Here is a 15,000-nt window from a genome sequence, read left to right as displayed (position 1 = left end):
ACTGAGATGAGCTCCTGAATGAATCTCAAACTTGGACCTAAAAAAGTGAGACATTTTGCAAAATAACCTTCAAATAATCTTCAGAAAGGACTTTAAAGAAGAGGTAACAACTTTAATCAACAAAAACAGAAGGAATATCCTCCATATTTCTTAAACCGCTGTGAACCGTTTGCTAGCTGTTTAGCAACTGTCAGCTAGCTGCTAACCAACTGCTAGCTACATGCTAAGCAACCGTCAGCTAGCTGCTAACCAACTAAACAACTGTCAGCTAGCTGCTAACCATCTGTCAGCTAGCTGCTAAACAAACTGCTAGCTACCTGCTAACCAACCGTCAGCTAGCTGCTAACCAACTAACCAACTGTCAGCTAGCTGCTAACCATCTGTCAGCTAGTTGCTAACCAACCGACCGATAGCTAGCTGTGAACTGCTACTGTTACCTGCCACTGATCCTGATCCTTGCTGGTAACCTGATAAACTTTTTTTTTTTTTTTGCCAGTGCCTGTAGGGTAGAAAAGCTAGCAAAGTAACCAGTTAGTCTAGCTCCCCTTGGAGTTAAAAAGTGGGCACTATGGGAACCAATCAGCAGGTGACTAAGCACAGCACAGACCCCAGAGTGGGCAGCAGGGAAGTTGAGTACCCTGCCACATGTAAGAGTGCAGCAGCTAAAGAGAAACATAAGGAGAAAACACTGCAGGAAAACCCAGAGGTCCTCTTCACTGACTACGCCCAACACCAAGAAGGAAGGAAGAAGAACAACTTCATATTCTTCACTGACCAAATCTATTTCTGGAAAGACACTCTGTGCAGTAAATATGCACATGTATTCAGTGAGGGCATCGGCTCAGGAGGCAGACTGAAGATTTGTAAAGATGCACACCTTGACAAAGATGACCCTCTGCTTACCATCACATATTACACCAAAGGAAAAGTCATGATCCAGGGGAATGAGGCCAATCTGGAGTCCTTTGAAGAGACTTTTCCCCTGCTGAAAGTGGAAGTGGACACCATGAGGAGCAATTTCCCCTCTGGCAGTAAAGATGAGGAGAGCCCAGTAGAGAACCACACCACTCTCTCCATCTCTGCCCCTCCCACACCTGCCAGTTCCACCAACCAACTGAAGGAGTGTGTGGCCCTGCTGGAGCTGGACTTTGCTGAATTCAAAGAGCTGACCCAGGCCAGGCTGTCTGACCCCCCAGACAACACTGTGCAGGAGCTAAAAGAGGAGCTACAACAGCTCAAGAGAGACACCCAGGCCAGGCTGTCTGACCCCCCAGACACCACTGTGCAGGAGCTAAAAGAGGAGCTCCAACAGCTCAGGAGAGACACCCAGGCCAGGCTGTCTGACCCCCCAGACAACACTGTGCAGCAGCTAAAAGAGGAGCTACAACAGCTCAGGAGAGACACCCAGGCCAGGCTGTCTGACCCCCCAGACAACACTGTGCAGGAGCTAAAAGAGGAGCTACAACAGCTCAGGAGAGACACCCAGGCCAGGCTGTCTGACCCCCCAGACACCACTGTGCAGGAGCTAAAAGAGGAGCTACAACAGCTCAGGAGAGACACCCAGGCCAGGCTGTCTGACCCCCCAGACACCACTGTGCAGGAGCTAAAAGAGGAGCTACAACAGCTCAGGAGAGACAATCAGACCTTAGCATCTGACGTCAGAGGAAGTGTGGAGGAACTCAAACAGGAGAACAGTGTGCTCCGTGCTCAGTTAGCCAAAGTGAAGGATGATGCTGAGAAGAGAGAAAGGAGCTTCAGCAGGCAAATCCAACACCTGACAGACCAACTCTCCTTAGTCCCCACAATGACACATAGGGAAACACAGACCCTCCCTGTCAGTGTCCCAAACCCCTGCTGTGTCTCTGTCCCACCCCCGCTGCCCTGCACCCAGCCCAACACCCAGGCACCCCCTGACACATCCACACAGCAAGCTGCCAACACATCCCAACCTTCCTCCACTCAGCTTAAAGAGCAAGCCCCACAGGTGGTCCTGCTGGCTGACTCGAATGGGAAATTCCTGGACACAAACAAACTTTTTCCCGGTATGAAAGTGCTATCTAAACGCTGCAGCACCACAGACCATGCAATGAAGCTGTTGAAAAAGGAGACTCTCAGGAGCCCTCAATACCTGCTGATCCACACAGGGACAAATGACCTGCACAGCCTCCGTAGGGACACTGCCGAGGCAGTGAGGAAGATGGCAGTGCAGGCCAGCAGGGAGTTCCCTGACAGCCGTATTGTAGTCTCCACACTGCTGCCTCGGACAGACATCCCTCCTCATGTCATACATGACATTAATATGGAGATCAGAAGAGGATGTGCCACCTTACCCAATGTGCACTTGGCCCTCCACTCAAACATTGGCACCTGGGACCTCTATGATGGACTCCATCTATATAAAGAGAGTGTCAAGATATTTGCAAAGACCCTCAAAGACACTGCTCTGGGACGCAGCCCCCCCACCCCCTCCTCTAATACAAGTCTCAGAGGCCATGCCAGACCTCCTCCTCCCCATCACCACCCCAGGATCACCCCCCCTGCAACGAGGAGACATGACAGCTCTGCCTGGACCTCCCACTCCCCACGTGCCCACCACCTCACCACTGTGGAGCATAACCAGAGGAGCCTACCTTCCTCCTCCTCAGCCCCTGCCCACAACCCCCCCGTGCAACATCAGCAGCAGCGATATGCAGGAGCACCGGCCCCTTGTCCCCCTAACCACCAACAGCAGCGAAGCTACGCAGCGGTAACTGCTGCTGGTCCCCCTCCCTACCCACAACAGCGGAGCTATGCAGCAGTTGTGGCCCAGCCTACTGCCACAGGGCCTCCCCGTGCTACCTCTGAACTGGGAGACATCAGGGAGATGCTGCACACCCTGTGCACCCGACTTCTGTTCAGCTAAGATGCACATTTTACCACTTGAAAAAGTAGAACAACATGGAAATGTATTGTTAGTAGTAGTAAATGATAGTAGTCAATAGTGGTAGTACCAGTTAAAGTAGTATGTCTCCATATAATTAATATCAAATTATTATAATTATTCAGTATGGTAAATGTATAGATAGTTGAAGGTGTTTAATATTTGTCTCACTATACAGGTCCATTTTGATTTTGATTGTTTTTGATGCGCTCATTTCATATAAGCTGCTGGAATATCCAGGGTCTCCATTCTTCAACCTTTGGGCTGAAGAGTGGAAACCCTGAATTCCTGAAATCTATTGAAGATATCGATATTATTGTACTGACTGAAACATGGTGTCAACAAGACATGCTCACTCACTGTCCCTCAGGATACAACCAAGTCAAAGTGCCCTCTCTAAAATTTAGAAACATACGCAGAGGTAGAACATCTGGGGGGATTCTGGTGTGGTACAGAGGAGAACTCAACAGCCACATCTCACCAGTAAAACAAGGGAAATCACATATATGGCTGAGACTAGATAAACTTTTAGGAATAACTGACAGGGATATATATCTATGTGCTATTTATATACCACCAGTAGATTCTCCCTATTTTGAAGAAGACATTTTTGAAATACTTCAATCAGAAATCAGCCACTTCCAGGCCCAGGGTAAAGTGCTTCTGATTGGAGATCTAAATGGTCGGACAGGAAGTGAACCTGACTTCATTGATCCACAAGGGAACAGCCATTTATTTGATCAGTCCCCCCTTCATATCACACCCCCCATCACCTACCGCAACAGCCTTGACTCAGAAATAAACCAAAGTGGCAAGGAGGTAGTGCAGCTCTGTCGAGCCTCAGGCCTGTACATAGTTAACGGTAGGTTCAGAGGGGACTCTTTAGGGAGATTCACATACTCCTCAGCTCTTGGGTCCAGTGTAGTAGACTATGCAATCACTGACATGGACCCCTCCACTATCAGTGCATTCACTGTCAGGGAGCAATCCCCCCTCTCAGACCACAACCAAATTAATATCTACCTCAAGCTTTCTGCTCAAACCAAACAACCACCACAGCAACCCAGTAAGCTGTACAATTTAAAGCAGACATATAGGTGGAGTCAAGACAGTGGCCACCAATTTCTTATGGCCCAGAACTCCCCAGATATAGCAAACCAAATATTGAAATTTAAAGAAAATGAGTACGACACCACCAGAGATGGTATAAATTTAGCCATCACTGATGTGAATATGCTATTTCACAAGGCAGCAATTAAGGCTAACCTTACTAAAGTGAAAAAGAAGCATAACAAAAAACAAAATACTGAAAAATGGTTTGACAACGAGTGTAAAACCATCAGAAAAGACCTGAGGAAAATTTCGAATTTAAAACATCACCAACCAAATGACTCAGAATTAAGAACAGCTTATAGTAACACCCTCAAAAGATATAAATACACACTTAGGAACAAAAAACAAAATCATACTAACAGAATATTAGATGAAATTGAACAGTCCATAAACCAAAATAAATTTTGGGAAATGTGGAATGCCTTGAGCACAAAAGAAGCACAAGCATTACCCATACAAAATGGTGATATTTGGAGAACCCACTTTGAAAATCTCTTTGAAGACATCCCTATAAATAAATTGAATTCAACTCAAGATCTTATCAAAGAAAAACTAGAATCATTAGAATCAACCATAAAAAACAATCAAAACCCCCTTGACTTCCCAATCACTTGGGATGAATTGTCAAAAAAGACTAAATGTCTCCAAACAAAAAAAGCTTGTGGCCCAGACAACATAAAAAATGAAATGCTCAAAAACTGCAGCCCTAACATGCAGGATGCTGTGCTCAAACTGTTCAACATAATACTGAGTTCAGGCTGTTTTCCTGACATGTGGTGCCAGGGCCTTATCTCTCCCATCTTTAAGAGTGGGGACAAACTGGATCCCAACAACTACCGGGGAATCTGTGTCAGCAGTTGTCTGGGAAAGCTATTCTGCAGCATTATAAATAGTAGAATTTCAAATTTCCTTGAAAATCACAATATCCTGAGTAAAAGCCAAATTGGCTTTCTCCCCAAACATCGGACCACCGACCATGTCTACACTCTTCACACACTCATTGAAAAACATGTACACCAAACAAAAAATGGTCAAATATTTGCTTGTTTTATTGACTTTAGAAAAGCCTTCGATTCAATTTGGCATGAAGGCCTATATTACCGACTTCTTCAATGTGGTATCGGTGGCAAAGTGTATGACCTTATTAAATGCATGTACATGACAAGCAGATACAGCGTGAAGATTGGAGACAAATGCACTGAATCCTTTGCCCAGGCGAGAGGTGTCCGCCAGGGCTGCAACATGAGTCCAACGCTGTTCAACATTTACATCAATGAACTTGCAGAGCAGCTGGAACTAAGCACCGCCCCGGGCCTCTCTCTTCTGGACAAGGAAATCAAATTCCTGCTCTATGCAGATGATCTAGTTCTGGTGTCCCCCACAAAACAGGGACTACAGCAGCAGCTGGACCTGCTGGACCGCTACTGCCAGAGCTGGGCCCTGGCAGTCAATTTGAAAAAAACGAATATCATGGTATTCCAAAAAAAGGCCAGATGTCAGGAAGACAGACACCAGTTCACCTTAGGAAACACCATCATACCACACACCATGAGCTACACCTACCTCGGCCTCACAATAACAGCCTCAGGCAGCTTCAGCCTGGCAGTGAACGCACTAAAAGAAAAAGCTCGCAGAGCCCTACATGCAATCAAAATGAAATTTTATAATATCCAAATTCCAATTAAAATCTGGCTTAAAATATTTGACAGTGTGATCCAGCCCATTGCACTGTACGGTAGTGAAGTATGGGGTCCACTCAGTCATCATAGCTTCATCAGCTGGGAGAAACACCCAACAGAATCCCTACATGCTGAATTCTGCAGACACATCCTACATGTACAAAGAAAAACACCAACAAATGCGTGCAGATCAGAATTGGGCCGTTATCCATTAACAATTAACATTCAAAAGAGAGCACTAAAATTTGTAAATCATCTTAAATCCAGTCCCCCAGATAGCCTCCACTTCAAAGCCCTGCAAACCCAAGAGCTGAACCCAGAAAAGAGTCCACTATGTCAGTTGGTGCTGAGACTAACTGTCCCTCCTCAGCCACATCTCCACCAGGCTCAGACTAACACTGCTTCCCAAACACCAATTCAGGTAAACCAAATTATTAAACAATGCAAAGAAACCTACTTGGAACATTGGAAAGAAGAAACCAAAAATCAAAGTAGATTAGAATGCTATCTGGCCCTGAACAGAGATTATGAATTGGCAGAATATCTCTCTACTGTCAGAGATAGGAAGCAGAGACAGATCCTCACCAGGTACAGGCTCAGTGACCACCAACTGGCAATCGAAACAGGAAGACATAAGAAATCATGGCAACCAAAAGAAAATAGAACATGTGGTCACTGTTTGACAGGTGAGGTCGAGACGGAGATGCACTTCCTCCTACAATGTGAAAAATTCAAAACAGTTAGAGAAATGTTCTTTAACAAACTTGGCTCCCAAATCCCCCAATTCAAAGAGCTGGATGAGCAGTCCAGACTGGGAACTGTCCTGGGAGAAGGAAACACAGCAACTCTGGCTGCACAATATGTGTTAGCCTGCCACAATCTGAGGAACAGTGAGTGACCAACGCACACACGCGCACACGCACACACAAACACACACACACACACACACACACACACACATGCACACACACACAGTATGATGTGACCTGTTGAAATAACAAACCCTCCATCAACACTCATACATGTGTGAACACTGTATATACTGTAACTGATATGTATCCATCTCAATGTTGTATTGTCATGTGTATTATTGTGTAATGTGTGTGTAATGTAATCATTACTTTTGTTTAATTGTTTTCTGATGCTTTGGCAATATTGTTGTCGTGACATTCATGCCAATAAAGCGATTTGAATTAGAGAGAGAGAGAGAGAGAGAGAGAGATAGAGAGAGAGAGAGAGAGAGAGCAGCAGAACATGCATGCCAGCCAGAGGGTATAAACAAACGGCTCACTGGCAGAGCTACAGAGCAATATAAACTTCTCCCCTCAAAAACACTTTCATGTTCCAAAATGCTCAAAATACAGCAGACTGCCACAGCGACAGCTCAGACAGCAATATCTTTGAGTCAGAGTGTGGAACTCGCGCTATACTTTTCTCAATACGAGAGGCTTCCAAACGCAAGGAATCTCTCCAAACAGATGCCTATATCCACACACGCATCCGCCAGCAAAGCAGTTCCCAATAGAGACAGGCTGTTAGAACAAGACTCCCCCCTGCAACTTCCTCCCTGCTGCAAACGTGTTGGAAAAGAGGGTGTTGTTGCTGATAACATATCGTATTGTATCGCATCACTAACCCCAATTATTAGCTTATCATTATTGTATTGTGACATTGTATCGTATCTTTTCTAACAGTATCATATCTCCTCCTTACCCCAATTATGAGCATTACAGTACATAATATGTTATATCATATCGAATTGTATCGTATCGTATTCTATCACATGGTGTCATACCATTATCATGTCCCATTACATCATTGTATCATATTGTATCATATCGTAGCCTACTATATCAATATATCATATCGTATTATATTATATTATACACTCACCATCTTTATCAGCTCTTCGGAATATCTGTGAACAGAAAGCAAGAGAGCAGTGTGTTAGTATAGAGTCGTTTAGCGTGGACGTCACAGGGGTTAGCTGCACACGCATCGCCGTATCCAAAACTCTGAAGGAACTCAAGCCGAAACGAGAGAGATCCCCGGAATACAGGTGAAAGATGTCTCGTGGCGGATAAACGCTGGACATTCCCACTAGGAATATGACGATGTGTCCGGCGCTGCAACTTTGGCCATGTAGTTGGATCCTAGACCCATCCTGACAGTGAGTTAGTACGGGTCAGGAAACCTCACCCCATTGAAAGAGTCCGCTTATGAAGACAGTTTCTTCCCGCAGGCCACGAGACTCCTTAACATACACAAATAGTGTAGTAGCTGTACTGTACCGTACTGTAGCTGCTACCATTATGTATGTATGTCTAATGTTTAATTGTATGTTTAATTAGGTATATGCTATTTGCACCTGTACGTCAAATACGTTGAATTTAAAATGTTTAAGTACGTCCAAAGTATGCACATGACATGTGCACCTATGTGCAGTGAATATGCCACTGTCTCTGACTTGTCTTATCACTCTACTGCCTTATTGCTTGTTGTGTCTCTTGTTGTTTTTGCACTCATATGCCCTGTTATATTTGTACTATGTTGTAAACGGAGTCCACAGCACAAGAATTTCACACGTGATACTTGTACCACGGAGTGACAATAAAAATCTTGAATCTTATTTGTGTCAGGTAACCTGTCTGTCGCTGGCCCCCCCGTTAAGATACATGGAGGAGCCGTCCGGATCGTCCATATTTGTAGGACAGCTGAATTCCCAGGTGGGAATCGAACCCAGGGACCTTCTAGCTGGGAGTCGACAGCGCTACCACTGCGCCACCGTGCCCCTAGTTGTAACTTTAATACATAATGGCTGTTCACAAACATAAAAAGGGTCTATTAGTGGAGGTAGTGAGAGGTGGATGGAGCAGAGACACAGGGGGGTTTACAGGCCATATAGCAGCCGGTGTGTTTTTAATACAAACCTGATTGACAAACCCACTTGCTGTGGGTGGGAGGCGGCGCATAATGTGCTGCCCAGGAAATAGCTCGACAGACATTAATTTTGCCCCTTCATTGTTCATATAGATTTACCTGCAGCGGTGACAGCATGTGCCTGCTATAGTGTTCATCACCTTGTGAGTCTGTGTGTGTCGTCATGGCACCACAGGTGCTCCTGGAGATACCTATTCTAGCAGGAACTCCCAGTACCACAGAAGCAGTTCTGACTACTTTGCCAGGTGTTTAGCCTAAATGTCTGTCTTGTCTGTGGACTGATTTTGTCAATGCAATAGAGAGGCAAAGTGACCGCCTACTTCCTGCTTCAGCACTGTACCAGAGATTTTCATCCGCCATATATTGTCCCGTAGACGTTTCGTAAAATGCTTATAAAAAGAGTTTTACTGGTTCAAACCAAACGGTCCAGATATATTTAGAAACAGGAGAGATCGCATAACATTTCACCCGGACCAAAACGCGAAAACATTGCGGATTTAAAGAAAATATTTCGTCGTTTTTTTTTTTTTTGGTCCGAGTGAAATGTTCTATGGTCTCTCCGGATTCTAAATATACCTGAACCGTTTGGTTTGACGAAGTAAAATTATTTTTATAAGCATTTTACGAAATGTCTATGGGGAAATAAATGGCGGATGAAAATCTCTGGTACAGTGCTGAAGAAGGAAGGAGGCGGTCCCTCCCTCCCTCCCATTGTGGCCCCCGCGACTTTACGACTTTGACCCACATTTGTTTTATGCCGCGGCTCGGCTGGTGTGATGAAATTCACTTATCCATCTGCATGTCAGTGCAATAATTAACCTCTTTGCAAATGAGGCTCCTGGCAGGGTGCCTCCAATTCACAAACATTATTGCTAATTGCCACTGGCAATTAAGGCAAATTTGTTAAGACCTTTCCGAAAGTTGGGGGTAATGGAGGTTTAAAGAGGGACGTGATGATGCGCACACTTTGCAGTGACTATATGGCACCTGTGATTGTAGCCGCCAGGCAAACATCTGAGGCCTGCTGAGAGAGGGGATATTTTGAAGGACAAATATCACTGGAGACTGACATTTTGCTCTCCTAGGTCGCAACGTCATGCAATTAACTGACGTACTTAATGAGATCAAGGAGGTGATTGTTTAAGCTGCTGTGTTTTCCTTTCTAATTTGGTGCCGTGAATAATTTTGTAAGAGTAGATATCACTTTTTGAAAGGTGGGCTATCTCATTTTCAAATTAAACTATGGTCACACATTCTACTGTCTCTTTTTACTAATTATGTTTCCTTTGATAAAGAGCATGGGACATCAGTTTTTGTTTTGAAGTCACGGAAGAGATCTGACATGTTAGACAAGGAGTCAGATGTTTTGACAGGCCCGTTACTAAAAGAAGAGGTCTGACATGTTATCATCATAATGGTGTAATTGTATGCGTCAAAGTTTTAAATCGAGCATTTCTGAGAGATTTCAAAATATCGAGATATATATCGTGTATCGCGATATAGCCTAGAAATATCGAGATATTCTTTAGAGGCCATATCGCCCAGCCCTAGGCATGCTGCATTTTGAGACTGAAGCGGATGCATTTTTGAAAATGGAATCAGATTTGTGAATGGGCATCCTGGGGCAGCAAGATATTTACTCAGGTTTCAATTCAAGTCAAAGATGGCCAAGCAGACGTCACGTGTTTACTATGTGCTTTTCAAGCAGAGTAGAGAGTGATTGCACGAGCTCTTCACAATAAAAACACCCCCCAGCGCGTAAAAGAACACATCAGAGAAATGTTCAGTCTTGCAATCATGTTGGTGATTTTAGGCAAAATCAATACGGCACATAGGTCCACACACACAGAAACTCAATCAGACACACATGAAAGTGCACACACACACACACACACACACACACACACGCACGCACGCACGCACGCACGCACGCACACACACACACACACACACACACACACACACACACACGCATGCACGCGCACGCACGCACGCACGCACGCACACACACACACACAGACACACACACACACACGCACGCACGCACGCACGCACGCACGCACACACACACACACACACACACAGACACACACACACACACACACACACACACACACACACACACACACACACACGCCACTATTCTGGGAGCTAATGTATAGCTCCAGTGAAGGTGTTGCTTTCTCTCTGGGTTTGAGAGTGGCAGGGCTGAGTCTGTGTTCCTGAAGAAGTAGCTTTTATTAGATGTTCCGATGAGCTTTCGTGGGCGTTATGAACTGTTCCTGCTGGCAACGACGTGCAGTGAATGTGAAGGGAAGACAGAGACGCCAAAACAGTGGCGAGGCAGATGCAATATGGAGGCAGAAAGCGAGAGGGCGTGGCATGTGTGCGTGTGAGAGAATAGGGATGCACCGATATGAATATTTTGCCGTTACTGATAAACCATATTAACATTACTGTTATGGCCGATAAATCGATTTTTACCTATGTTGATATGAGCTGTACAAAAACAACGTTTCTATGGTAATCAAATTTTATACTGACAAACACGTGTGATTGAATTTCTTTATTTGGCTGGTACCAATAACTGATATTAGCAATGAGGTTATTTTGCTCATCGGACAGATACGATATTAAATGACTAATTATAATTAATTGATTGCATCCTTTCTAGATACTTGAAGCGCTTCACATATCAGAGGAGGTGGGGGAGGACTCTACTCATCCACCAGCGATGTGTAGCAGCCACCTGGGTGATGCACAGCAGCCAGTTTGCTCCAGAAGGCTCACCACACATCAGCATCACGGTGGAGAGTTGAGGACTGAATGTGCCAATTAAGTAATGAGGGATGATTAGGTGGCCATGATGGAAGGAAGGCCTGTTTGGGGCACCGGGGGTTACACCCCTACTCTTGAGTGCCGATGGGATCTTTAATGACCACAGAGAGTTAAAGGAACACTCCGCCCATTTTCAACCAGCTTTGTATCATTAGAACATCAGTAGTATATCAGAAAACTGTAAACTATTTTGAAGTCTGTCATTTAATTTGACAGTTATTGAGTGTTAAAGTGTGGACCAGTGTGACATCACTGGTCCACACTAACTCAAATTAATAACTCATTGACTCAAATCAACTCTCAATAACTGTCAAACTAGATGAATGATGAATAGTTTGACAGTTATTGAGAGTTGATTTGAGTTAATGAGTTATTCATTTGAGTTAGTGTGGACCAGTGATGTCACTGGTCCACACTTGAACACTCAATAACTGTCAAATGAAATGACAGACTTCAAAACCGTTTACAGTTTTCTGATATACTACTGATGTTCTAATGATACAAAGCTGGTTGAAAATGGGCGGAGTGTTCCTTTAAGTTAAGTTAAGTTATCCTTTATTTATCCCCATGGGAAAATTCATCCTCTGCATTTGCGGTCAGGTCAATATTCAGAGATAAAGAAGTAGGAAAGATAACTAAAAGACAATCACAACGTTGCAAGTGCAATCCAATCAAATACACAATATGTACATGAGTGGAGTATTCAACCGTTTGTCATCGTGTTTTGAATCAAAAGAATACATTTTCATAATTCACATTGAAGTTTTAGAAGCAGTGTGAGCCGTACAGAAACTAAAAAGGAAACGATGAAAACCGCTCGGTCAGAGTTCTCACCAGTCATTGACTTCTAATTGACATTTTGCTAACGTCTCGCAACAAAAGATTTTAAATGTCATTGAAGAGAGACTTTTTCATTTTTTTGAGCAGAAGGTCACAGAAGTTTGATTGTCTTTCATTGAGTGGATGGTGGAAAGGTCAGAAGATGCGTTTGAAATATTATACATCACATTATGTTTTAGATCATTTATGTTAGAACTCCTGCGTTCATCTAATCTTTGATTAGACACACACACAGACACAGACACAGACACACACACACACACACACACCCACACACACACGCGCGCACGCTTTGTTTCTTTAATAGGGTAGGGATGTGTGAGAATTTAATTCTAGCCTAACCCTAACCCTATCCACCTTATTTTTGAATGCCCCACTGTAAAAAATAATTGTGCGTACAAGGTCCGGTTTAACGTGACTATTGCTGCAGCTTGCCATTTCCTAATGTATTCTACTTGATTTGAAAACATGGCTGCCTACACTCAGTCTCTTGTACCCTGGCTGAATTGAACATAACTTGGTCAATAAGTATGTAACATACAAAATAAAACAACCCGTAATATCTTAATTTTATGTAGAATGCAGAGGACATGTAACTGTTTAGTTAAACTTGCATTCCAGGAATATTGTGCTCTTAAGATGACGTTAGTGGCTCGAGTCTGTTTCGTCCTGAAACCCACACGCTTTGCGGTGGTGGTTTTAGCGTAACCTATGTGCGATTCGAGGCGTAAAGTATGTGCGTTTTAGCGTAACTTATGTGGTATTCGAGGCGTAACCTATGTGGGGTTTGGCATAACCTATGTGCGATTCGAAATAACGTATCCGAGATAGAAAACGTTATGAATATAGCCACGTTATAAACAACAAACTAACGCCGGTGATCCGTATGGAAACAGTGTTACTCTAAATGGTTAATATTGGCCACAGCAGGCGATTACCCATGAATGCACTGCGCTCTTAAAGGGATATTTATCGACGAGATTTTTGCCAAGCTGGACCTGATTAGTGATTTGCTCCGTTCGCCCAGACGGGTGTCAAGCTGTCAGCAACAAGGCTGGGAGGATCACACCGGAAGAAGCACCCATCGGCAGATCAGGCAAAAATGGCCGCCAAAAATAAGGTGGATATGAGAATTGTCCCCTCGGGTTAAGCTATTGACTGCGGTTACGCCATCCACGCTGTGGAGAAGCTCTTGCATGCGTGCAATTGCAGGAAAAGAGGTTACTGTACTGGCCGGCACAACTTTCTCAAAGGTAATCTACTGTTATACACCTAACACCACAGACCTGTATGGTTGGGCATTATGTAGCCTAATAAAAACATGACAAACGAATTCTCGTTTTTAAATCAAGGTGTGTGTTTTTTCTGAAATATAATAAAAATATAAAAAAATATAGTTGAAAATCAACTGTGTGTGCGCGTGAGGTTTGGAGAGAGAGAGGGACATCTATGCCGTGCGTAATGTATCCAAGCCAGGAGTTGCCCTGCACTGCGCGGAGAATACTGCGTGCACTCAGGCGCAGTGGGGTTTTTAGTGCTAAGACCTGCTATTAGGTGGTCTTAAAATTGCGTGCACGGAAATACTTTGTGGCCAACATTTAGCGCCGACACGCCTGGTTTGGCATGGGCGACGCCCAAACCTGTGTTTAAGCTCCGAACATGGCGATGGTATCTTCGCCAGAGTGCAAAATGACACTTGCGGGAGGCAGACGATAGCCTAACGCTACGTTCACACAGGGCACCCACGCCTTGCCTTGCCTCAACCCACGCCTACGCCTGCAGACCTTGAGCTGGACGTGAACCTATTACACGCTTTTGCGATCACACCGCACGCTGAACCTGGAGCCGAGTCACAAGCACCTCTCCTCTCTCCCGACTGTATTTTTTCACGTGTGGTCCCGAATTATCATGGGTAGGTAAAATAAATCTGATATATTTAATGTTCTATTGATGCTGGATATGTATAACCAGGTCTGACTATAGTCAGACTTTTTAGAGAGGTAATCTTGCAAGAATATGTGCTGGCACAACAACATTGTCCATCTTGCTTCTTCGGTCGCTATTCTCTCTCCTGAAGATTTGTTTGCCGACGAGGAGAAAGCCCCACGTGATAGCCACCCGTCAAGGCACAGGCAAGGCGTGGGTACACGCAGGGTTCACGCTCAGGCGCCCTGTGTACACAGCCTCGTTGACTAAAACGGACGCCTATTTAAAAGCGTGGGTAAAGGCAAGGCGTAGGCAAGGCTTGGGTGCCCGGTGTGAACTAAGCCTAAGACGCAGGGAAGATGGCATAAGAGGCGCGCAAACTGCTGCGCAAACGATAGCTCCTGTACAACGATATGTGTGAACATTCATTGGTAAAGGGTTGAAAGAGCATGAGGAGAGTCAAGATGTGGGTGACCCAGTTTCCCTCTAGGCTTCAGATGAAAAGGGGAGAAACCTTTGGCTCTTACAATACAAATACTCTCTCCCTCTCTCTCTCTCTCTCTCACACACACACACACACACACACACACACACGCACGCACAGGCAGCCATTCACCAAAAACAGACCTACAATGGCTTGGAAGACCGTTGAGAAAATTCTGAAGGTTTGCACTGACTTCAAACACCAAAAGTGTTCACAAAATATTAAGAAGCTCTGAGACCAAGGGCAGATTAGTAAACAGG

General features: G+C 44.5%; 1 protein-coding gene across 1 annotated transcript in view; it reads right to left on the bottom strand.

Annotated features, from left to right (window-relative positions):
• The window catches only part of necab2 (N-terminal EF-hand calcium binding protein 2), a gene marked incomplete at both ends in the record, with an annotated part of 233,051 nt that overhangs the window by 213,043 nt on the left and 5,008 nt on the right, over positions 1-15,000 (bottom strand). Inside the window, one exon of the mRNA XM_083654659.1 lies at positions 7,606-7,630. Coding sequence (XP_083510785.1) covers positions 7,606-7,630 — 25 coding nt within the window. The remainder of the gene's footprint in view (positions 1-7,605; positions 7,631-15,000) is intronic.

This window comes from Poromitra crassiceps (assembly GCF_964638095.1).
Source record: "Poromitra crassiceps genome assembly, chromosome: 18".
NCBI classification, from domain to species: domain Eukaryota; kingdom Metazoa; phylum Chordata; class Actinopteri; order Beryciformes; family Melamphaidae; genus Poromitra; species Poromitra crassiceps.
The sequence above is the reverse complement of the archived record's forward strand: the minus strand, read 5'-3'. Positions and strand labels throughout refer to the sequence as shown.